Below are 26,877 nucleotides of genomic sequence, written 5' to 3'. Positions count from 1 at the left end.
TGACATTTTGTAGTTTTACTTAACTCTTTCCTAAGCTTGAATCCATTAGTCAAATTGTTGGTATTCATATTGACTTATTTTTTGATTTAGTGATTTTTTATTTTACTTCCTGGGGATGTTGCTAACATTAGGGGACAGTTACCATTTCTGCTTTCTTTTGAGGGGGGTAATTCAATGCTGTTGGAGAAAAATCACAAAATTATACAATTAGGGCTATCAGAAATTGATGTTATGGTATCATATGATGGAGCTATGGTAATTCTTTTTACTTTCATCTTTTTTCGGCCCCTCTGCTCTTTGAAATTTTATCATCATCAGGGTTTTGTTTTGTTTTGTTTTGTTTTTAGTTTTGTTTTTAAACCTTCACTGATTTAGCAATAACTAGAGGAGTTTGTTTCTTCTAGCTCCTACTTTTCTACTTGCTTAATCTTAACATTCCTATTTTATTAAGCTGATTAAGACCATCCAATCTGAAATCCTTCAACTTCTCTACTCTCCAAGCTGTCTCCATAGTGATCTGTCTACCCACCTGTTTCAAAGATAGTAATGGCTGGTTCCCTGTTCACCTCAGTGGTCAGCCTCTTCCAGAGTGGGAGTCAATTAATTATCCCTTTCCTTATTTGACTTCCTGCTTTCTTGACTGCATCTCTTACTCTAAAACAAAAAAACAAACAAAACTTACATTGTCCTTACTTAAAAAATGCAAGTCTTTGCTCAGTGCTACTGTACAGTGTAAGTTTTGCTAACTTTTCTTGCTTTTCTGTCAGCTCGGGTTCGTCTTGATTCCTTCTACATCTTTGGATGCTCTATTTTCTTTTCCTCTACAGGAATTATTATTTTCCCTCCTGTGTAGGCATTCCATACCAAGTACTAAAGTTTTTCCCTTGACTCTTTTTCTCTCTCTAGTCTCTTCTAAATAACTTTTATTTCTCATTTAGAGTTACATTCAGTGAAAATGCTATTACTTTAGTGTTTGTGTAAATTGTTCCCAAGTCTTTCTTTTCAGTCATAATCTTCCTTTTGAAGTACAAGCAGGTACTTTCAGTGGTTTATTAGAAACAGTTATTGGGCGCCCCAGTGCCTTCTCAGTTTCTGTTTATCTATCTCTGACTCCCTCTCTGAGCGCATCTCTGTCGGACTCTATTTTTGTTAATGGTACAATTTTTTTAGTTACTCAGGCTCTCTCTAGTTACTCATCTTTTCTTTCCTATTTTGTTCTTCAATCAGCTTTTCAGTCTGGGTGATTTTCTTTCTGCTTCACTCTCAAATATACCCTCTACTATCCTATTTCTGGGACTTTCTTGGATATTTTTTTCTTCTTATAATACTCATTTCTTTTGTTTATGGAACTCATTCTCTAAGGTCCATATAAAATATCACCCCCTAAAAGACAACTTCCTGATCTCAAACTTGAAGCAGTCTATTCAACTCTAGTCTTGAAGCACTTAACCCTATATGCTCTATACCCGTGGTTGGCAAACTTTTTTTTTTTTTTTTTTTTTAGCCAAGGAATAGGTAATACCTAAAATGGCCTGTGGCTGTGTGGTCTCTCTTACAACCACTTAACTCTTGCCACTGGAGTACAAAAGCAGCCAGAGACAATAAGTAAAGTTGTAAGTATTTGGGCATGGCTGTGTTCCAGTAAAACTTTCTTTATGGACACTGAAACTTAAATTTTTCTATACTTTTCAGTGTCAGAATATTCTTATTCTTTTCATTTTTCCCCCCAACCATTTGAAAATGTAAAAACCATGTTCAGTATGCAGGCTCTGTGAAACCAGGCAATAGACTGGATTTAGCCTGGGGCCTAGTTTGCCAACCTCTGTCCTATAGCATAACTATTAAATTATGCACTTATTGAGGGTAATTTTTAAAAACTGTTCTTCTTTAAAACTACCATAAAAATAGCACAATGTTTAGCCTAAAGGTGGGCAATTAAAATGACTAACTTGTAGATGTTTAGTTTTCCACAAGAACCTTCACATAATGTGATTTCAGGACAGAGGCAATGAAAACACTCAACATGAGAAAGATAATGATAAAGAAGGTAGTAAATTCTAAAAGTATCTCAGTTTGTAGTTAGGTCTTTACTTTTGTTGTTCTCAGTATTAATAGACTTAAAATGACAAAACCATCTGACATTGCTGGTAAATTCAACCTTCTCATAATTCAATGATTATTAGTCAAATTAATATTAAGATGCATAGCATCTTTTTTTTTTTTTTTTACTGAATTCATCAAATTCTCTGATGATTAGCATTAGCTGTCTTTCTTGTTAGTATTATTAAAACCTTAGTTCCACTTAGTATTTCTGTGATCTGATCTACACTAAGTTACTGTTAGTGCTTTTGAGGCTTATTTGAGATGGAAAGATATTTGACCTACTAATATCTAAGTAAAATCTAATTAGTGGGATGCCCTTCACTTTAAAGGTAGTTGGAGCCATATGGATGGTTTGGTTGCATTTTTGTTGAGTATAATTCTGAGAGATACTAACCGAGTATGAAGAGGATACTAAGATGTTCTATCTTTTTAAAGTGTATTCCATGAGTAGCATTTTTCCTATAAAAATGCTCCTTGGGGGCACTCTTAGTGAATATGGAGATGCAAGTGCCGTTGGTTTGATCAGACATGATATTTGTTACATGATATTTGTTGTATTCTTACCGTGTCTCCGAGCACTTTAAACTGTGGGAAATGCAATTTGTGGGTGTTCCTTGATTTTATCTTTCTTTCTTTCTTTCTTTTCTTTTCTTTTTTTTTTTTTTTAGCAATCAGTCAGTACTAGTTCATGTTTTGGTAACATTTTTTAAATTCTTTAACAATGCAGTAATTGATACAAGACATTCCAGAGAGCCCTGAAACTTGATACTAAGTGGCCTAAAGATACCTTTTTTCTTTTTACAAAAGTGTGACAAAAATTAGTCCTAAAACGAAACTGTACTCCTATAAAAGAAAAATGTATGGTGTGGTTTTTCAAAAAATAGTATATATATTTTTCCTATGTAATATATACCAGAATTGGTTCATAAATATAGAAAGCCCTACCCTAGTCTCCTTTTTTATGCAGTTTCTTATGTAATGAAGATCTCAGTATGAAGGTGGAAAGTATTAATGAATCTTTAAACTGTAGCGTTACTTAGCTTGTTAGTACAAATGGGATGAGAAATTTTAGAAACAGTGGCAGCTCCCTCATCTGGGAATAGGATTTAGTTATTTAGAGATTGGAAATAAAGAAGAATATTTTAGATGAGGGAGAAAATGAAGCATGAACCCTAAAATTAACTCCTAAGTTACTCTAATATATAATTGCAAAAGCTACTTATTTTGAACATGTCACTGACTGTTATTTTGTTGTTGTTGTTCTTGTTATGTGAAGGTCTCCTGATTTCCACGAAGAAATCAAGGTTAAACTCCCTGCCACTTTAACTGACCATCATCACTTGCTTTTTACTTTTTATCATGTTAGTTGTCAACAGAAACAAAATACTCCTCTTGAAACCCCAGTTGGATATACAGTAAGTCCTTTTTGTTAAAATTTCAGTTCCTTGACCTGAAAAATATTTATGATACTTAAGATATAGCTGATATTGCTTGTTACTTAGATATTCCCTTTCTGATTCACCACAGTTATGAAGATGTATCTGTTAGAAAGATTAAGAATAACAAGAAAATGTCTGTTCTTGTAATTAATTAATGTGGATGATTAATTCATCCATTAGCTAACACGTTTAAACACTCAGTGTTGATCTTGATTATTTGATGTTTACCCAACAGTGCAGTATAAATATGATAGATTTCAGGGTTCTTCACGAGAGAATGGTTTGAATGTAAAATGAGTAAGAAGATCTTTGGAAGAGACATTAAAACCCTTGAGTCTTTTTCAAAATCATTATGATCGAATCACAAAGGTAAATCTAAGATGAAGGACATCATAATGTGCTATCACAAAATGTGTTAGAAGTCTTAATTCAATCCGAAGGAGATACATCAACATTTTATTTATTTTTGCCTCTTACGGTTTGTAACATGAACTTTGCTAACTATAAGAAAATAATATTCATGTTTTTTAGTTTTGTTTTCAGCATTCATAGCTAGTCAGATGTTCCTTTTACTGTTTACATTGAAACTATTATCTCAGTTTTAAAATTGATTCATTTCACAACTTTTTTCTAGAATCAACTTTGCCTTAGCTAAAGATCCCCTATAGGTTAAAATACTACATAGCTTATAATAATGTTTTGGAGATCCTCCTTCATAAAAATGTTGTCTGGGCAGCTAGTCTTTAGAGGAATTATGCAGAGGCCTATTATTGTTACTCATCCAAAGTATCTTCAGAAAGTTTGTGGAGGTGGAACTAAAGTACAAGTTTATTTCAAAATCCGTGATTTTTCATAATACTCATTTCCCATGATCTTTTGGAAGACTCCTCTTGTAATGAAATCCCTTATTGTATGGTTACACGTGACAAATATGTACCAAGTTCTGAAGACAGGCTTTCCAAGTAATTATTTTTGTGACAAACATATTTGAATTCAAATTGTTTTCTTCTCACTTAAAAGTGGATACCAATGCTTCAGAATGGACGGTTGAAGACAGGCCAGTTCTGCCTGCCGGTCTCACTGGAAAAACCGCCCCAGGCCTATTCTGTGCTGTCTCCCGAGGTCAGTATCTCTCATGTTGAGATTCCCCAGGTTGCAAGAACCTACTTTCATTATGTGGATGTTTTTACCAAATAAACTTTACCATTTCTTTCATCTCTAAGTATATAGATAATAAAGTAGTTTTGTTTCCTCTGTAATTAAAATTTCTCTATAAAATGTGGATGCTTTTGTTCTGTTTTTAAAATATTAAAGTATATTCATTTTAAAACCAAAATAATACATGAAATATAAATTCAAAGAAAAGGCAAATTCAGAAAATTTGCATATTATAACATGAGAAGTTTCTTTAAGTGACTATTTCTTTTAATAGATTTATTTACTATTTCACTGGAGGAAGGAAAAACAGATAAGTTGTTTAGAATATTTTTGTAATTGATGATTGTGTAAGTGAAAACAAAGTAGCTATGAACATGCAATACAAGAGATATTAGAGCTTTAATGATGATGTGAAAGACTTAAAAATATTTGAAAAATATTAATCGAGAATCTGTTGCCACTGTTCACAAACCAAAGTGCCTCTTGAAAGAGACAGAGCTATTAACATGGTTACCAATGTCTCTTAATGATTTTGAAATCTGCTTATAAATGTTAATCTGGAATATGTACTATGAATTTTTTCCTTTTGGCATTTGTTTTCCAGGATACACATCAAAGAGTATTCACAAATAAATTTGTATTGTTTTTATTTTAAAAAAAGTGATACAAAGCAATTGCTCTGCTTATTTCTCACCATTCTGTGTCACTCAGTTGAAACCCGCACATAACACAATCCACTGTCCTCAGACGCGAGAAGTGCATTCCTGTCTCTGCCCTTTGAACTTCCCTGTGCTGGCAGTGCTGTAGCACGAGGCCTGCTTCTTCATTTCACTCGTCATCCGCTCAAATATCACTTCTCCAGGAGTGTCATCTCTGATTATTCTGTCTTTATAGCAACCTCTATTACAGTCTCTCTGTATTTTGCTATAATTTTCCTCATATCATTTATCGTTGACTTTCTTTTTTTGAAGATTCACTTATTTTATGAGATTAAGAGAAAGACAGATAAGCAGCCAGGTATTCCTGACAGGGTCTCTTTATATCGCCACAAGTGAGAGATAATTAAATGTTCAATTTTCTTTGTGAGTCATTGTTTAATGCAGTTTTGTACTTACTTTTCTGGCTGAGGCTGAACTCCTTCTGATTCTTTATAAAAAGAGGCGAGGCTTTTTATTTAACCTCCATGATCTCTAGACCTTAGAGCATGAGACTTGATATGTAAGCATACTTAGGTACTGATGAGCTCGTTCCATAACCATTAATCTATTGCTTTATGATTTGACTCATTGGACCACTTCCTTCTTAAAGCTTGATAAGGTTTTTCTTTAAAGAATTGTTTTATTTAATTTTATTCATTGTCATTATTTTCTTTTATTGAAGTTGACCAGAGAGAGAGAAAGAAAGTGAGAAAGCAAGCCACCAGGTCCAGGACTAGAACCACGGTCAGCCATGTGGGAGTCCAGCTGCCTCAACCACCATACCACCTGTCGGCCCCAAGCTTAATAAGTTTTTTGGTGTGGCTTTGTTATACTTCATCTTCTTGGTTTTCAGCTTGTTTCCTCTGAAATATTCATGTTCCTCTCACTCTGAGCCTATAAGCAGTCTTCTCAGGTGGGACCACTGACTGCAGTTGTGAATAGCCCCTCAAGCACATGAAAAGTGCTAGAGAAGTGTTTGCCACTGTTATTCCCTGTTGTTACTGCTCTTTAGAGTATTTCAGGATAGCAATTTGGGGAGCTTGTGTGTATGCCCAAAATTTCAAAGAGGAGAAAGAAATGAAGGAGAAGATTTTGTGGTATGACCATTCTCCATGGGAGTGGGGAGTGTTTTCTTTTTCTTTTCTTTTTTTTTTTTTTTGGAGAGGTTTTTGCTATAGGGCGCGTGCGCTTTCCAGAAAGATAGAGAGAGACAGAGAGACAGAAAGCGAGAAATCACCCCCAGGGGAGATGAACATGCTACAGTCTCTTCTCCTCCATTCTCCTCTCGGGATCTTGGGCACGCAGGCACACGTGCCCGGCATGAGTTTAAGCCACCAGGCCCAGGACTCGAACTGCAATCGACTACATGGTAGTCCAGCAACATAGTCATTACGCCAACTGCTGGTCCCTTGGGAGTGTTTTCTCACTGACCCTCACCTCCAGTGAGCACATATGCCTCTGACAAAAAAAAAAAAAAAGTTTATGTAAATGTTCTAGGCCACTTGATATGGTAGTTGAGGCTGGGGGATCTCACATGGCTGACTCTGCATTTTAGGTCTCAGATCTGATGGCTTAAAAAACATACCAAGCAGGGCCAGCTGGTGGTGTGGAGCTTAAGATGCTGGATTCCTACATGGCTGACTGTGGTTTGAGGCCTGGACCTAGCAGCTTGCCTTTTCACTTTCCCTTTCTCTCTATGATCAAATTAAAAAATAATAATAAAAACAGATAAAATTAAATAAATAGTTATTTTGTGAATTTCTTTTTAAAATTATTTTATTTAACTTTATTATTATTATTATTTTGAATTTGAGCAGAGAGAGAGAGAGAGAGAGAGAGAGAGGGAAAGTGAGAAACCAGGCCACCTGGTCCATGACTCGAACTGCTATCAGCCATGTGGGAATCCAAAGCTTCTAACCACTTGCTGGCCCCAATAAATAATTATTTAAAAAAAAAAAAAAAAAAAAAAAAAAGCACACTAGCCAGTAGAAGAAGGGAGATTGCAGCATGGACATCCCCCTAGGGGGTGCTTTCTAACTTTGTCTCTGTCTCTCTATCTCTCTGCCTGGTGAGCACATGCACCCTATTGCAAATTAAAAAGACAAAAGATATCAGTTTTTACTTAGCGTGCATCAAAATTACCTAGAGGGTTATCATAACACTAGGTGTTGAGTCTTACCGAAGCATTTCTGATGCAATAGAAGGACTGGGGGTTGAGTACTTGTATTTCTTTCTTTCTTCTTTTTTTTTTTTTTAAAGAATTATTTTGGGGGAACCAACTGTTAGCGTAATGGCTATGTCGCTGACTCCCACGTAGTCGACCGAGGTTCGCGTCCCAGACCTGATGGCTTAAAACTCACTCCGGGCACGTGTGCGTGCGTGCCCAAGATCCCGCGAGGAGAATGGAGGAGAAGGGATTGCGGCGTGACCATCCCCTCTGGGGATGATTTCTCGCTTTCTGTCTCTATGTCTCTTTGTCTGTCTGTCTGGCAAGCGCATATGCCCTATAGCAAAAACCTCTCCCCCAAAAAAGGAAATACATGGGCACATCTCATTTGTATATCTTATTTACTTAAATCTAAAAGCAAGTGTTTTGAATTAGAAGAGCTAATCCTGTTTCTTGCTTTGATATATTTAAACTTATTCCACCAGCTCTGTTTTTTTTTTTCCCAAAAAAAGTTTGAAAACCTTTATTTCCCTCAGTTGAGATAATTGCATTTATTAGTGTTGAAATTTTGTAACAGGAAACCAAGTTTATTTGGTTTTCTTTTCTATACTAATACAAAGATAAAAGTGTAGGAAAGAAATCCCCCATGTTTTCTATTTGTTTTTCTTCATCTATGTTTTTCATATGTTTCAAGGATATTTGTAGTTGCTTCTTGAAGGATTTTTTTTATAATGGCTGCTTTTAAATTCAGTGTCTATATGCCAACTTAGCGTTGGTGTCCGGTGATTGTCCTTTTTCATTTAAGTTGAGGTTTTCCTGGTGTTTGTATGAGGCATGTTTTTTATTATATCCTGGGCGTGTCAGATATTATGTTATGAGACTTTAAATCGCATTTAAATACTCTACTTTAGCAGTGGGGAAGGGAGGCCCCACTGCCAGGTAGAAGTGGAGGTTGGTATTGCCCACTCTCCTTTCTTCTACTCCCAGGGTGGGTCAGGTGGGGAGGCTCAAAGCTGAGAGGAGATGGCATTTCATGCTCCCCACAGACATCAGCTAACACTGCCCTGCTTGGGAGGGGGGAGGGGTACCAGTACCGCTCCCTGCTTTGCCTCTACTGGCACTGGTTGCTTCAGGTTAATTACCAAGCAGGGACAGACACCCAGCTCTGTCTTCTCTGATACCACCCCGGGGTACCATGCACGGGTGGGCTGGGGAGGGTGGGCTAAAGGTGACGGCCTGTCCTCCCTACACAGCCTGTGGGGGTGCGAGTGGGCCAAGGTTTGGTCCCTGGTGATTGGCTGGAGTATACAGGGTTTGGCCAGAAAGCCTGTTTTCTCTGGGCTGCCTTTGCTTCTTAGGGTGTTTCTGGGTTGACAGCCTCTCTAGGACCGGTGGGAGGTAAAATAAGGCAAAATGAAAGCCGTTAGTGCTGCCTTGTAGTTCTTTGCACTCTGAGGTCTCTAGCCCACCTTTATTCTTCTCTTCACCTTTCAGAGTCTTTATGTTCATTTTATATATTGTGGTTCAGAGGTTCTAGTTGTAATTAGCAGGAGAAATAGCATTTATTTAAATTCCTGCTTTTAGAATTATTTTTATCAACTTATTTTAGTTGATATTCCTAACAGTTTACATCAGAAAAAAATATTTTCTAAGCCTTAAACAACAGACTTCCACCTGAACATGGTAGCGTGTGTCTATAATCTCAGCTACTCAGGAGGCTGAGACAGGAGGATCATGAGTTCAAGGCCATCCTGAGAGACAAAAAGACCCTATCTCTAAAAATAGATAGTCTAAAAATAAATAGAAAGCTAGGTAGACAGGCAGGTTCTAAACAAAGACAATTAAAACACTGTAGGACTGTTTAAAGAAAATGGAATATTATAAACAATTAAACTGGAATTGTACATGGGAATTTATTGATAGAAAATAGCTTCACAATGTAATATGTAAAAAAAGAGTTATCAGAATAATATGTCTGGTATTAACTATGTAAGAGTGAAAAAAGTATAACATTCATTTCCCTGCTTCCCCTCTCCTATCATAACATAAAATGAAATATACATTTTAAATTGATTTACAATGAATAAAAATATATTTCCATAGTATTTTTTCTCACTGAGATAGTATGTTTGTGCTTTGTTTTCGGAATTTATAATCTACACATGTGTCAATGGCCATTGTATTTAATATTTTATAGGTTCCTCTACCGGGTATGAAATGGGTAGATAATCACAAAGGTGTTTTTAATGTTGAAGTTGTTGCTGTTTCATCTATCCATACACAAGTAAGTGAATATTAATAATGTTTATGATCAAATTTCACTTTAATAAATAGAACATATTATCTAGTTCTATGTCAGTTTTGTTTTCTGCTGTCAGATCTCAGAATATGTGCCAAACATAGTTTTCGTAGTTTTTTTTTAAAGGAATCAATACAACGTTGAGTGTCAGCAAAAGCAAACATTGTGCTTTTCAAATTGTCATTGACGTCATTTTGAACAATCAGGGTTTTCTTTTTTTTTTAATGAGTTTCTGGTACGTGACAGAAGAATTAGAGTTAAAAAATAATCATCTGACTCATTTTTATTTCTCATAGACTCAGATATTTCAAGTGGAAAGAGTTACTGGGGTCATTTACTCCAAATTCTTCACTCCATTTCAGGAAGCTGCCAAGTTCTCCTGAAAGCTTTTGTACTTAGTCTTTCTGTAGCTGAAATGCTTTTCCTCCTGACATTCATTTAACTTTTTTTCAGTAAGGTGTTTCCTCCCCTCAGAGAGGACTTCTTTGGTGACTCTTAAACATAGCAGCCGTTAACTCTGTGTCATCGTACCCGGTGCAGATTACTGTTTTTCTCTCTCTCTCTTTGTCTCTGTCTCTGTTTCTCTTTATACATGTACAAAGATAACACACAAATTTATTTTTTTTGGTCCTCCATTAGATTGTAAGCTCCATGAAGTCAGAAATGTTGCCTGCTAAGGAAGGAACCTTTATCTCTAAGTGTAACAAAGGAAAGGGTAAAAATAATCACAATGCAGTAAAATAGTATTGCATTAGATAGATTAACTAAATCTTTTCAAGTACAGAGGAGAGCTGGGACTGGTAAGTCGCATTGATAAGTAAGCATTTCCCCTGCAGAGAGAGGGAGTCAGCCACCCAGGTGATCAGATAGCCAGCACACCGTGGCCTCATCTGTTAGAGGACCAGCACGTAATCTGGCATGAGTGCAATTTAAAACGCACAGGAATCCTCGTAACTGAGGCTAGAAGAGCAGGCTGGTAGCAGATTATGAAGGATCTTAAATACTGCAGTTAGAATCCAGGTGGGTGTCATGTCTAACCTAATGGGGAACATGGGAGAAGTAAGCTTGGGAGCGAGCTAAGGGAGAGCAGTCAGGGAACTATTTGAGTTTATTTTTGACCCAGTTGACTTGAAGTTCCAGGGCACTTAGGATGAAGATGCCCAGTATGCAGTTGTGATTTGGGACCAGAGATAACAGAGTAAATGTGTAGCAAAACTATTGGTGAATGCGACTTTCTGGGGAGAAAGTGTCGAGTTAAGAAGAGGACATGTTTAAAGTGGAATGCAGGGCTCACCAACCTGTAGAAAGGTGATGCGAGGGCCTTCGCAGAACTACTTCCAGTCGTCCTCACAGCTGTGATTTATGTCAGTGAAGGGCAGGACAGCAGAATAGCAAAGGGAAAAGACACACTAGGGTCAAGTCCAGAGGAAACAAGGCACACGCTTCTGAGAGTCGTCTTCTGGTAGAGTCACACAGGGCCATTTGAAGCAACTCAGGTGAAAATTTGTCTGCAAGGGAAGTGCAGTGGAGACTCATTTCCCAAGGCTTTTACTATGGGCTTGTCACATAAGCATCCTCTTCCTAACATTTGCCAAAATTCCAGACTACGAGAGAGAGCAGGTATTTAGCGTAAGCCTGAAGACAGAGGTTGGACTACTTTTTCCTATTAATAAAATCCCTTCCAGAGGGCCTGGAATGAGTCATGCCCATAGACATTAACAAGCCACTTTGGCCCATTTGATAACAAAAATCTTCCTACATCCTGTCCCTGGCATAATATCCCTGTAATGGGGTGAGTCAGGCCCACAATCATTTTGACTCATTGATAACAGAACTCTTCCAGCATCTGCCCTTGGGACAGTATCTAGTGACTGTATACAAGCCCTTTATCTCTAAGGTACGCTCTTTAATTCCTTCCCAAACTTAACAAGCCCCACTTCCACATGTCCTGCCATTTTAGGCCAGGCTGATGGAAAACTCTTCACTAAATTCTCTCACTCTAAAAATCAAGTGAAAAGAACCTCTGTACCTGATCACCCAAGAGAGAGCGATGTATTGCCTCCTCTCTAGCCTAGGTCTCACAAATTCGTGCTTAAAAATAAACCACGTTAATTATTATTTTTACAGAGTTGGTCATGTCTGTCGATATATTGTTTATGCAAATATTGGGTCATCGGAAAAGTCATGATGTATTTTTTCTGTGTTTTGGTGCAAAAATGCATCCTGACTTTCCTGACGATTCAATAGTTTAGGCTCCAATGAGCCATCCCTTGTCAGTGGGAGCCTTCCTGAAACCCAAGTTTCCAGACACCAGCCAAAGGTAACCTGGTACTCAAGACTTGCTATCAAAGGATAGCACTCTTTTTTTTTTTTTTGGAGAGGTTTTTGCCATAGGGTATGTGCGCTCGCCAGGAAGACAGAGACGGAGAGAGAGAAAGCGAGAAGTCACCCCCCAGGGGTGACCTGTAACATACAGCCTTCTCTAGGTGTAAAGGAGGCAGGAAGAGTAAGCATCTATCCTAGGACTGGCACATTATAAGGAAACAAACGAAAAAGAGGAGAGGCACCCGATATATGTTCTCTAGGCCTTTTAGAAAACATGGAGTTGTTCCTTTAGCAACATATATGAGAATCTACAAGAAAGGTGATGTTGTAGACATCAAGGGAATGGGTACTGTTCAAAAAGGAATGCCCCACAAATGTTACCACGGCAAAACCGGAAGAGTCTACAATGTTACCCAGCATGCTGTTGGCATTGTTGTGAACAAACAAGTTAAGGACAAGACTCTTGCCAAGAGAATTAATGTGTGTATTGAGCATATTAAACATTCTAAGAGCAGAGATAGCTTCTTAAAATGTGTGATGGAAAATGACCAGAAAAAGAAAGAAGCCGAAGAGAAAGGTACCTGGGTTCAACTAAAGCACCAGCCTGCTCCACCCAGAGAAGCACACTTTGTGAGAACCAATGGAAAGGAGCCTGAGCTACTGGAACCTATTCCCTATGAATTCATGCCATGATGGGTGTTAAAAATAAACTAAACTGTGGTCTATTAAAAAAGAAAAGAAAAAAGGACCACTTCTCTTGGCTGTTTGTAAGGAGGTTAAATAAGCAGTCAGAATTTAGTCATGAGATGAAAACCACCAGTAATTCAAATGAAGAGAATTTAATACACAGAATTGCTAACTGGGATAAAGATATTTCACTAGTAAATGGGAGTAAATGGGAATTCCATGCTTATAATAGAGATAGCAGTTACAGAAAGGGTCAAGGAAGGAAGTTAGAAACTTACACTAGAATCCGGAAGCCTGACACTCAGACTCCGAGGAGAGCATGCTGCTGCGGTCGGAGCACATTGCTTGCCACGCTGTCCCATCAGAGGAACTTGGTGCAAGCACCTCCTGTGGAGCTAGGAGTCACCGCCACTGTGTTGAGCACTGCTGCTTGTGTTCCTGACCACAGAGCCCCAGCATCCTCATTCACACCATCAGGGACAAAAACACACAAGAAGGAAAGTCCCTCTGGACTCCTGAGGCTGGCAGACTGCTGCTTCCCACACCCCCTGCTGACAAAGCAGAAATAGAATTTGAAGAATCTAGCTCCATCATTCCAGAATGTGGCAGGGATGATGGGTTTGGAGCTCAGAGGCAATAAATAGTGGGCACAGGTACCAATAGACCTGCACCTTAATTAAGCCCCAAGCTAACAAGGCAAACTCAACCTTGAAAAAAATTTTTTTTAATTAGTATAGTAGATTTCTTGAGTAACCAATATTATTTAAAGTGTCCATTTTAAATGAAAATTTGTGTGTCTAATTTGAAACAATGTTTATGTATACCTGTTTGCTTTTTTTTGTATTATCAATGAATATGAAATACTAGTGGTCCATAGCCTTTTAGAATTGGGAAGTTTCCAGTGTTATAATTGCTTAGTGCTTGTCTTCGTTCTTCATTTTAGGATCCTTATCTTGACAAGTTTTTTGCTCTGGTCAATGCTCTGGATGAACACATGTTCCCTGTCCGAATTGGGGACATGCGCATCATGGAAAATAACTTAGAAAATGAATTAAAGAGCAGTATCTCAGCATTGAATTCATCTCAGCTGGAGCCCGTGGTCCGATTTCTTCATCTTCTGCTTGATAAGCTGATACTTTTAGTTGTTAGACCTCCTGTCATTGCTGGCCAAATAGGTAATTTATTTTTGTTTGGGGATGAATAATGAGGTTTATAATCTGGCATTTCTAACTTTTATAAAGTACCATGATTCTTATCTGCTAACTATAAAGAATACGTTTGGTTTTTGTGTGGGGTTATTTATTTGTTTCTAATGCCAGAAAATGATAACTTTCTTTTATTTGTTTTTATAAAGTGTGCCATACGTACTTCTCAAATTATGGAGACAGTTACTCATTCACCAAGTATTTGTGCACTTCATATGTACCAGACAATGATAGGCACTGTCCAGGGAATGCTTTCTGACTTCAACATCTCACAGACCAGTTACGAAAATAGGCATTTATTACATTTTATAGGCTGTGGTCTCCATTTTTGTTCATCTACCTATCCTTCATTTGTATAGCTCTTCTTTTCTTCATTTGCTCATTCTCTTTTTCTTAACTGTTTGGGAAGGAGAGATGCTCCTCATTCTTGCCCTTTTCCAAGGGTTACTTTTCTACTTTTGTCAGCTTCTACCCAAATCCTATAAAGAAATTGAGCTTGAAAGAAATTTGAGCAAAGTTGCTACGGACATTTTGTGTCGAGTGGTGGTATAGAGGAGTGGCATACTCAACTTCCTGAGATTCTATTTCAGGGGAGACATCTAAGTCGAGGTGGTAAGGCAGAGTCAGGATTCAGACCCAGGCAAGTGACTGCAGAGCCCCTGACCACTTTTAGGATGTATCTGTGTATTTCAGAGATGGAGAGAGAGACAGCACCCCAAGAAGTTCTCGAGCTGTGATCTATCCCTAGCCTCCAGGCAGCCCCTGGTTGTGGGCCAGTATGTGCCTGGCACACTGAGGGAAATCTCTGGATTTGAACTGGGAAAATTCCCAGGTGAGATTGCTTTGCAGCATCATGTGCACTGCCATGCCACCACCCGAGTCCTGAGAGTCCCTCTCTTACTCATTTCCTTTTTTTGTTTTGTTTTGTTTTGTTTTTTTGAGAGGTTTTTGCTATAGGGCACATGCGCTCACTAGAAAGACAGCGACAGAGAGACAGAAAGCAAGAAATCACCCCCCAGGGGGGATGGCCACGCGCAATCCCTTCTCCATTCTCCTCTCAGGATCTTGGGCACACATGCACACATGCCCAGCGTGAGTTTAAGCCACCAGGTCCGTGACTCGACTACATGGGAGTCCAGTGATGTAGCCATTATACCAACTGCTGGTCCCTCTCTCACCCATTTCTTACAGAAATGTCCACTGGTGAAAGTAATAATCATTTTAGCCTAAGCGAAGTAGAAACCAGGCTACAGGGAATTAAAGAGTAAATAGCAGATGATGAAAGAAATACTCTTCTAAAAAGTTTAGAAGAGAAAGCAGAGTTCAGTAAGGCAAAAGAGTGGAGAGATTTAAGGATGTTTACATGCTGAGAAAAACCAGCTGATAGAAGGGAGATAAAAAATAAGATAATGAGTGAGGTAGGCTTAATTGGTGAAGCAAGTTTGTCAGACAAGAGTGAAGGCGGGTCAATCCTTTTTTTTTTTTCCCCAGAGAGATTTTTGCTATAGGGTGCATGCGCTTGCTGGAGAAACAGAGAGATAGACAGCGAGAAATCACCCCCCAGGGTGGATGGATACCCATGCCGCAATCCCTTCTCCATTCTCCTCTCAGGTTTTGGGGCACACATACACATGTTCCCAGTGTGTGTTTCAAGCCAGCTGGTCCAGGACTTGAACTGTGGTTGACCATGTGGGAGTCCAGCTGCATAACCACTATGCCATCTGCTGGACCCAAAGGTGGGCCAGTCTTATATAGGAGATGGATACTATTTCCTTTGGAAAGGAGTTAAAAGCAGTTTTGTAATCTGATACATTTGTAGAGAAGTTTAAGACCTTTTAGGTGCTGTGTATTTTTTGTGTGCGAGACAAAGGCAAGATTTGCTAAGAAGGAAGTAGAGTGGACCTGATTTTTTAGAAGGATTCTGATGGTTTTGGGGAATTGCTTCTGTGAGAAAAAGGAAAAGAACCAGGAACACAGGCAGGATTGCTACACCACAGACAGGTTTCTCTCTCTAGTTTATCCAGTATATATAGATGAATCTTCCTTTCTAGTGGATTATTTCACTTTTAGGAAAACTTACCTGGCCAGGCTATCTGTGCATAATTTTCCATCCTGATGAAATAAATGACAGAATCTGAGGCTCTGTTGCTTAAAGTGATTGGTTTACCTATTTATTCAGTATGCTGTTTACCAGAATTCTCCAATTTTGCACAGTTCTTGTTAAAGATGACTGGAATGGGTGAGCCGGTATTGTTTAGCCTGGCGTTTCAAGTGTTACACAGTCTCCCCTTACCCTGTTTTTCCGGTCCTTTTTTCCTTTCATTTTTTTACAGATTCACTCATTTCAATCAAGTTATTCATTTGCCATTCCCCCCTCTTTCTTTATATTATTATTGTGTTAGTAATTTTTTTAAAGTTTACTTATTCACTTCCTGAGAGAGAAAGACAGAGAGATAGATGGACAGACCAGGGCCCTTGACAGTGTCTTGCCATTACCTCAACCCTCTCCCCAGCCTCTCAGCCAACCAGGATCATGGGCACATCCAAGCATGATCCAGCAGGTTAACCCAGATCCAAACCTGGAGCCTTCCATTATGGCTCCAGTAATGTACAGCAGCATCCCACTTGCCTGACTACTATGGCTGGGTCTTAAGTTAGTATTTTTAATATTTCATTTTTATTGTTGACATTTTTAGCTTTTTAAACAAAAATGATATGTGCTCATCCTATGCTATTTAGATTTTCAGAGTCAGTTTGGTTTTTTGGGGAGAGCTTTTTTTTGCTATAGGGTGCGTATGCTTGCCAGACAGACTGAAGGAAACATAGAGACAGAAAGCGAGAAATCCCCCCCCAGGGGGGATGGTCACGCCACAATCCCTTCTCCTCCATTCTCCTCTCGGGATCTTGGGCACACACGCACACGCGCCTGGTGTGAGTTTTAAGCCACCGGAGTCGGGACTTGAACTGCAGTCGACTATGTGGGAGTCCAGCGACATAGCCATTACGCTAACTGCTGGTTCCCCAGAGTCAGTTTTAAAGCGAGACATTTTCTTTTTTTTTTTTTTGGAGAGGTTTTTGCTATAGGGCGCATGTGCTCACCAGAAAGAGAGAGAGAGACAGAGAGATAGAAAGCGAGAGTTCACCCCCTAGGGGGCATGGCCACGCCACAATCCCTTCTCCTCCATTCTCCTCTCAGGATCTTGGGCACACACGCACATGTGCCCAGTGTGAGTTTAAGGACTCGAACCACGTTCTACTGCATGGGAATTCAGCGACATAGCCATTATTACGCTAACTGCTGGTCTCCCACGAGACATTGATTCTTAACGTGAAACACAAGATAGGTTTCTTTTTTCTAATTATGTCCTTTCATTATTTTAGAAAATAATAAACATTTATTGCGCATTGTTTTGTTTTTTGAATAATCAAACCTGTAAAACTTTCATGTGAAATGAATAAAAGGAATTTTTTATCTCGATTTATTTAGAAAGACATTTTTTGTTCAGCTAATACAAGATGTTGTGAAAATCACAATCAGTTTTATCTTTATACTCTTACTATGTGTAATCCCTAAAAACATGTAGAAATTAAAAACCTTGATCTTTGTGACACTTAAAGTCTAAAAAAAAATTGAGAGCAAAAGTGTTTTCTTTCCTTTTAAAAGTCAATTTAGGTCAAGCATCTTTTGAAGCAATGGCATCAATTATAAATCGACTTCACAAAAACTTGGAGGGAAATCAAGATCAGCATGGCAGAAACAACCTTCTTGCATCATATATCTATTATGTGTTTCGCCTTCCAAATACTTACCCTAACTCTCCATCACCAGGTATTGTACTCTTGTCCTGTGTAACTGTCTTTCACAAATGATGCGTTCATGGCAGAATTGAGATAGTCTTATAATCCGTAGTGTGGTGCACCCATTCAATAGCAAGCATTTATTAAATTCTCGCTAAGTGCCATCCACCTTTCTAAGAGCTAGAGATACAGGAATGAATAATTTTTTCTTTCTCTTTTTTTAAAATAATTATTTTATTTAACTATTTATTTGTTTATTTTTAATTTGATCAGAGAGGGACAGACAGACAGAGAGAGAGAAAGTGAGAAAGCACGTTGTCAGGTCCGGGACCACAGTCAACCACGTGGGAGTCCGGTGCCCTTAACCACCACACCACCTGCAGGCCTCCATCATTTCTTTCTTTTTCTAATATGTTAAAAGGCACGTGAGCTCACCAGGAAGAAAAAGACATGCACATGCGCACACACACAGAGAAAGCGAGAAAGCGAGAAAGCATCCCCCATGTGGATGATTGTGCCACAATCCCTTCTCCTCCTTTTCTTGGGATTTTGGGCACACACGCATGCCATTGCGTGCACACACGTACCCTGTGTGTTTTTCCACTTGAAGGGTCCAGGACTCAGACTGTACAGTCAGCCATGTGGATTCCAGCCACCCTTAACCAACTACGCCACCAGCTGGCCCAGTAGTTTATGTTTAAGTACTATTGTTTATACAGCTTCCTTTAATTGAAGATTTAATTTAAGATCTAATTTGAGATGTTGGTTGAATTTATTCTTGGAAATGAGCCTTGCAAATAATCTCTTCTGTCTCTGGAAGTATTTTCTCTAATTCCTTATTAAGACAAATAGAATATTTGTCATTCAGAATGCTATTGAGCATTAAAGAAGAAATGTCATGACTCAGTAGTTCCCTGATAACCCTGTGAAACCTACAATAATATAAAAGATTGTTCTGAAAAAAAACGTGTTGATCTTCTTATGGCCAATAAAATAATACAGCCTTTCTGAGAATGAGAGCCCCAAGTAGTTACTGGTCTTTCGAATGACCTGGTGGCAGTGGTGGCCGATATCTGTTTGAATGACCCTTTAGTTCAGTTCGTTAGCTAAGGGTTATATTGTGCATACTTTGCATCCTGCTCACACGTTTGCCATCCTGCTCACTTGATCATCGGCAGTGATCATAGAAAGTGCCCTTTTCCAGCTATTGGCAGTGTTAACGCTGATAATGATGACAAATGATTAGGACATTCATATGGAACGGGGCATAATATTAGGTCATGAGTTAGGTCATGTGTTTTTCTATTTTTCTATGCAAAAAAGCATCATGACTTTCCCAACAAACCTATAGTAATAAGACTTTCAGCCCATTTTATTTCTTTACTTAATTTCAAGAGAAGCAATTGACTCTTGTATTCTGGTTCATAATTTCCTATCTTGATTTTTTTAAATTATGCTACTCAAGGATCTGACTGTGCAAGTAATTGTAGAATATCTATAATGCACCTCCATCTGCCCTCTGATTTAGCACACCATGAGAATTTCACAGATTTTTTTTTTTTTTGAGAGGTTTTTGCTATAGGGTGCATGCGCTCGCCAGACAGAGAGAGACAGAGAGATAGAAAGCGAGAAATCACCCCCCAGAGGGGATGGCCACTCCGCAATCCCTTCTCCTCCATTCTCCTCTCGGGATCTTGGGCACGCACGCACACGCACCCGGCGTGAGTTTAAGCCACCGGGTCCGGGACTCGAACCATGGTCGACTATGTGGGAGTCCAGCAACATAGCCAACTGCTGGTCCCAGAATTTCACAGATTTTCAAAACATCTTTTTTACATACTGAACTGAGAGTATAGAAATTAATTTATTGATAGGTATGTATCATTTGCAAATTTGACACCCAGAATGATAACTAGAAATAAGAAAAATGAAAATAGATTATGGACATAATTGCTTGATAGTTTTGTGTTTGTAGAACATGGCTGAAAAAATGATTAGTCAGACAAAAAGGGATTCTTTGTTGTTTTTATAACCTGCACTTTTAGAGTTATCTTTAGATGCCATTTTGTTATTGTGTGTTTTATCACTGATGAAGATGGAGAAATAAAGCATAATCTTAAGAGATACTGGCAATTGATTGGCTCTCTGGGGACTGTGTATCAAGGGACAGACCAGAGGAGTGGGGGAGAAAGGAAGAGACATCACATCTCTCTTAGTGAAGACGGTGTATGAGTTTGTGTGTCTTGTTTATTATCGTATCTGTAATAGATCATTGTAGAAGTCATTGAAGATATAGTAGTTTTATTTATAATTCTTAAGTTTTGTTAACTGCTATAAAATAGAATGTTTGTATAGCTGTCATTAGTCCTTGAGTGTTTTTGTTTCTTTTTTGTTTTTAAAATTGTATATAGGGACCAGCAGATGGCATAATGGTTATGTTGCTGAACTCCCATGTAGTCAACTGCGGTTTGAGTCCCAGACCCGGCAACTTAAAACTCAAGTCGGGTATGTGTGTGTGTCCAAAATACCAAGAGGAGAAGTGATTGCAGTGTGACCATCCCCCTGGGGGGTACTTTTGCTTTCTGTCTTCTGTTTCTGTCTCTCCTATGAGTGCATGTGCCCTATAACAAAAATCTCTTTAAAAATTGTATGTACATAGAAATAATCATATTTATATATAATAACAGTTATACTTTATTTTTTTAGTTTGCTAAAGGGCACATGCGCTCACTAAAGAGAGACAGAGAGAGGGAAAGTGAGAAATCATGCCTCAAGGCATTCCTCTCTCCTCCATTCTCCTCTTGAGATTTTGGGCACGCATGCACAAGCATCTGGCATGATTTTTCATGCTGCAAGGCCACAACTCAAACTGCCGTAGGCTGTGTTGGATCCTGCCACCCTAACCTCCACCTGCTGGTCCTATATATTTTTAATTTATAATATTTTTCATTTAGAAACAAAAGCAACTCATGATCTTTATGGAATTGTGTAAAGTGGAAGTTTTTCAGGTCCTTTTCTGACTAGTTTTTGTGTTTCCTTATGTGCTACTTTATGTGAACTCCAGGCCCTGGGGGTTTGGGAGGATCAGTGCATTATGCCACAATGGCAAGATCTGCTGTGAGACCTGCAAGCCTGAATCTGAATCGTTCTCGGAGCCTTAGTAATAGTAACCCAGATATATCCGGGACCCCCACGTCACCCGACGATGAAGTCCGGTCCATCATCGGCAGTAAGGTAAACTGAAGACATGCATCTGTGAATTTGGTTTTCACTTTATGAACACATGAGAAATATCAACTTGTTGTCATTTATTTTTAACTTTGGAATGTATTTGAGTCGGAGATAAACAAGAAATTTACAGTTTGGTCGTGTCAGTAAATAGTGCTTCATATTTCTATTAAATATGCTTGCTATTGCATAGTGGCTTATGTGGCCTCCTGAGGAATATCTTGCCCATGAGGTCACATATAACTTATTGTTGCCTGTCTGATATTTCATCATGTGAAAAATGGCTAGATTTACTTCTTAGGAAATTCAGAGACATGCGTGATTCTCTGTAGTAGAGACATATGATCATTGACTTAAAGTACAAGTCCCCTCTTCAAAAATATCAAGGACAGTAATTAGCTCTGCTTAATAGTAAAACTACATTTCAAGTGAAACTCTATATAAGGTATAACTAGGTAAGAAAAATATGATTTAAAAAAATTTATTAATTATTTTTGCAATAGGGTACATGTACTTACCACAGAGAGAGAAGTGAGAAATCACTCCCCCAGGGAGGGGCATGTCGCAATCCCTTCTCCATTCCTCTCTCAGGATTTTAGGTACACATGCACATGTACCTGGTGGGGACTTAAATGTCACAATCAGCTGTATGGGATCTAGCCATCCTAACCAAGTATCCCCTAAAGGTATGATTTTTTTTTTTTTTTGGAGAGGTTTTTGCTATAGGGTGTGTGCGTTCGCCAGACAGACAGAGAGAGACATAGAGACAGAAAGTGAGAAATCACCCCCCAGGGGGGGTGGTCACGCCACAATCCCTTCTCCTCCATTCTCCTCTTGGGATCTTGGGCACGCATGCACACGCGCCTGGCGTGAGTTTTAAGCCACCGGGTCCGGGACGCAAACCGCGGTCGACTACGTGGGAGTCCAGTGACATAGCCATTACGCTAACTGCTGGTTCCCAAGGTATGATTTATTTATTAAAGGTTAATGATTATCTCTGACAACAAGGGAGAGGCAGCTAGTATAAGATTCAGCTATGTTTTATGTACAGCATCTATCTTTATAACCCCCTCCATAATAATAATACAACAAATAGTTCTCTGTAAAGTACAAAAATAACTCAGAGATTACACAAGCCTGCCAAAAGCACAGGAAGACTGGTGAGACCAAGAAGTCACATTATATGTTTTGCCAATTATTCCAAACATATTTTTTGCTATTAAAAAGAGGAAAATAGGCCTGCCAATGGCATCCTTGTACAAGCAGCTGCGTCCCACATGGCCAAGTGCTCTATTTGAGTCTCGGACCTGGTGGCTTGAAAAAAACATGCCAGTCACGTGTGCACATGTGCCCAAAAAACCCCAAGAGAAGAATGGAGAAGGGATTGCTGAGTGTTCATGCCCCCAGGGGCTGCTTTCTCACTTTTCCTGTTTCTCCGTCTATTTGTGATGGAGAGATAGAGAAAGGGAGAAAGAAATTCTTAGAGAATCATAGGCAACTGTTGTTTGGCATTTTAGTCTGTTAAAATATAAGGAAGGGAGCCAGCAGATGGTGTAGCAGTTATGTTGCTCGACTCCCACATGACTGACTACAGTTTGAGCCATATCTGGTGACTTGAAACCCACACCAGGCGCTTGTGCATGTGTGCCCAAGATGTCCTCCCAAGGATAGAGAAGGGATTGCAGTGTGGCTGTCCTCCCTAGGGGGTGATTTCTCACTTTTCCCTCTCATTGTCTCTGTCTCTCTGTCCAGTGAGCACACATGACCTTAAGTAACAACCTTAACAAAAAATTAAACTTGAAAAAAGAATATGAAGAAGAATGTATAAAATGTTCTAGAGTCCGTGTTTATTCTTAGCCTGAATCATAATAGAACTTTAAAGATTTAAGTTGTTTAGGTGAAATACTTAAACAACAATCAATAATATCAGAACTATTCTTACAGTTCCTATAGTTACAGAAATATATAGTTTCTACAGTTAAAGAAATTTTACATTAAAAGCTTCTAATTATATATATATTTATATTAATGAATGTTAGTTTATTTCTTGTAAGCATTCATGTTAATTTTTTTTTAGAAGTTTATTTCTTCCATGAGAGATGGAGAGGGAGGGACAGGTACCCCAACAAGACCTTTATGCCATGATCCACCCCATGTCCCAGGTAGCCCAGATCATGGGCACATGTTCTCCTGTATACGCAGGGAGGCCCTGGTACTCAAACTGAGAACCTTTCCCATACTGGTTCAACATGTGGTGTATACTTGGTCGTCAGGAAAGTCATGACATGTTTTTGATTAGAAAAACAGAAAAAAATTCTTCATGACTTCTGATGACCCAATAACATTGCTCATCTTTAAGTGGCATAATTTCTTACTGATCAAAGCTATATTTTCACAGCTTTACAATTTAATAACTTCAAAATGTAGACTCAGTACCTTAAAGATCAATATAAATATTGCTCTAAACAACTTTGATTTTTGGTTCATGCTTAAAGAGAATGATATGTAAATGTATTTATATACAAGAGGTCCTCAAAAAGGGCATGGAAAAATAGAATTCAAACATGAGATTATTTTGCTGCAGAGCTAGTTTGAAATCCATGCATAGTTTTTTTTTATAATATATGGTTTTCATGAACTTTTTAAGATGATTTGTAGGCTACTGTAGAAGAGAAGGCTTCCTCCTTCTCTCTTCTCCCCCACATGTATTTCTATGTTTAAGACAAATCAGGGTATTTGTGTTTTTATTCTACATCATATCTTATTGTAATAGAGTTAGAGTACTTAACATTATATATATATGTACTCTAGCATATAGTTGTCAGTATAGTGAATCTGATTTATGAAGTATAAGAAATTTCTTATCAAAGAGCAATAGACAACATTTTTCTCAAAGTTCTACTTTTGAAATATCTTAATTTCTATAAGATTTGTGTTTTACCTCACTTAGCATAATTCTAGTTATCTCATATATTTGATAGATTATATTCTCAAGAATTAGAACAAAAAGGCTATATATTGGAATGATTTTTTTTGCCTTTTTTGAGTTTATTAAATGGGACATAATTATATATATATGTGTGTGTGTATATATATATACACACACACATATATATGTATAACCTAATGTCTGACAAAGCTATTACAAGATGAGCATTTATCTTAATGGCTTAGCCCTGTCCTAATCAAAATTTATTTAAATGATATTTATGTTGTTTTCTCTTTTGTGTTGTAGAATTTTTTTTAGAAATTTTTACTATAGGGCGTATGCTTTCACTATTGAGACAGAGACAGAGAGACAGAAAGTGAGAAATCACCCCCCAGGGGATGGACATTCTGCAGTCCCTTCTTTTGGGATGTTGGGCGTGCATGCACATATGCCCAGCATGAGTTTTATGCTGCTACGTCCAGGATCAAACCACAGCTGACTACGTGAGAGTTCAGCGATATAACCATTACACCATCTGATGGTTTCATGTTACAGTATTTTTGAAAGCTGCCTTATTGGATTATCAAATTCCTAATAAAATAATGGTATATTATTTTATTTGGGGAGAGAGAGAGATAGGAAGGTATTTTGACAGACTCTTTCTACATCTTATGCTCCTGCCCTAGCCTCCCACTTACCTGGGACCACAGATGCATGCCACTGGCTTGGCTCGTTCAGGTTAAGCCAAAAAACAAACCTGGACCTCTCATGTGGTCTCAGCCATTATGCAGTGGTGTCCTCCCACTTATGCCACTGTACATAGGCCCATATAATTTTATTTCAAAATTGTAAAGAATCTGAAGTTTAGTTATTCTTCATTTATTCTTACATTATTGTCCAGGCAATTCAAGTAAGTCTTCTCCTTTAATGATGTTGCCTTTATCCTCCTTCAGCCAAGGTCATACCTTGGATCTTGTTATTTTCAATAGTTTTAACCATAAGTCAGGCTATGAAAGAAAGGTATTGTATGTCTCCACTTAATATATACTGACTATCCACACTCTATGGTAGAGATTGAAATATTGGAGGACATAAAAGCAGTGAGAATAGTTATGGATGCTGAAGACAGTATGTGTGGGGTTGCGGGTAGGGAAGAGTATAGGGAAGGAAATTAGGGAGAAAAAATAGAGCAAAACATTTGTGGGACACAGAAAGGGTTCATTACCTGTTAATGATAACATGTACAGTATTCTCAACTGGACTGGTCTGAGAAGTATTTCATATTGGGTAAATTCTCTTTACAAGCCAAATGATGTATAGCGATTGAATGTTTAAAAAAGAAAAAAGAGATTGCAACATCAGCTTCTGCCAAGAGTTCTGACCTACAAATACTAGTCAGCCTGCCCTACAGATATTTCACAGTCCTAAAAGTCAACTCCTTGAAATTCAAGGGGACCTCAAAAAGTTTATGAATAAATAGAACTAATGTATGAGTTTATTTTGATGAAAACATTTTTTTTTTTGAGAGATTTTCGGTATAGGGCGTGTGTGCTCGCCAGACAGAGAGAGACATAGAGACAGAAAATGAGAAATCACCCCCCAGGGGGTTTGGTCACGCTGCAATCACTTCTCCTCCATTCTCCTCTCAGGATCTTGGGCACACACGCACCCGGTGTGAGTTTTAAGCCACGGGGTCCGGGACACAAACCGCGGTCGACTACGTGGGAGTCCAGCGACATAGCCATTAGGCTAACTGCTGGTTCCCTTGATGAAAACATTTTAAAAATCATTTTAACCATCATAATTTTAATTTCATGTGTCCTGTTGTCTGTTACCTCCCGTTTTTCTCTCTAGGACCCAGACTTCATCCATTTTTCTGGAACTTCTAATCTTTTGATCCTGTGACCTTTTGAGTGCCTCACCTGTTAAGTTTCTCTCTTCTTCCTTAGCCTGCTTGATGGTCATGATCAGTCATTACAATTATTCTTGTCATAATCAAACCTCAATTCCCTTAGCCTTCCCCAGCTTGAAACCATAATTGAACCCACTGACTGCCTATACCTTATGCAGCTGTAACACATGGCTTGAGAAATACTAAGGTGACTGGTCTCACTTGAAATCCCATTGCTATGAACCTCAAGAGAGCCTTAACGCAGGCAAGCAGTTATACCGTATTTCTGTGTTCAGTGCACTGTCCTATTCTTCCAGGTAATGATTTTATGCCTTCTTTTGTTACCTAAAAATCTCTCAAAGCCACTCCCTCATCTTTCCTCTTGCTTTAGCTTCTTTTTTATTGAGAAAACCGAAGTCATCAGAAAACAACTTCCATAGAGTTTTACCACCACATCTACCTATCTACTGCTATCTGCTAACCCTAACCCTAATATGGGATGCTTTGAACAAACTCCTCAGTGCTCTACGTCCACATCTATTACACAAACTCCCATCTCCTCTCACCTATTTAAGATCTTCACTCCAGCAGTTTTTTCATTTCTATCTTACATCATCTGTTCTCCCTGTATACTCAATCATTACCTCACATTCAAGCTTTCTATTATTTCTTTCATTGAAAAAAACAAAAAATAAAAACAAAAAACAAAAACCTTTCCAGTATTCCTACTATCTTTTTATTTTCCATTTCTCTGGTCCCTTATGTAGAAGTCCCTAAAAGAATTTTCTAGGGACCAGCAGATGGCATAGTGGTTACGTCATTCAACTCCCACACAGTCGACCATGGTTTGAGTCCTGGACTCGGTGGCTTCAAACTTATACTGGGCGCATGTACGTGCATGACCAAAACTCGAGAGGAAACTGGAGGAGAAGGGATTGTGTCATGACCAT

General features: G+C 38.5%; 1 protein-coding gene across 2 annotated transcripts in view; it reads left to right on the top strand.

The window, feature by feature from the left end:
* The window catches only part of DOCK7 (dedicator of cytokinesis 7), a 213,522-nt gene that overhangs the window by 88,868 nt on the left and 97,777 nt on the right, over nt 1-26,877 (top strand). For both annotated transcript variants that reach the window (XM_006147525.3, XM_006147522.3), the window contains exons 16-21: nt 3,380-3,518; nt 4,563-4,664; nt 9,763-9,849; nt 13,820-14,051; nt 17,746-17,910; nt 20,944-21,113. In XM_006147525.3, coding sequence (XP_006147587.1) covers nt 3,380-3,518; nt 4,563-4,664; nt 9,763-9,849; nt 13,820-14,051; nt 17,746-17,910; nt 20,944-21,113 — 895 coding nt within the window. The remainder of the gene's footprint in view (nt 1-3,379; nt 3,519-4,562; nt 4,665-9,762; nt 9,850-13,819; nt 14,052-17,745; nt 17,911-20,943; nt 21,114-26,877) is intronic.

This window comes from Tupaia chinensis, unplaced genomic scaffold, assembly GCF_000334495.1.
Source record: "Tupaia chinensis unplaced genomic scaffold, TupChi_1.0 Scaffold000215_1, whole genome shotgun sequence".
NCBI lineage: Eukaryota > Metazoa > Chordata > Mammalia > Scandentia > Tupaiidae > Tupaia > Tupaia belangeri.
This window is presented reverse-complemented; position numbering and strand designations above follow the sequence as displayed.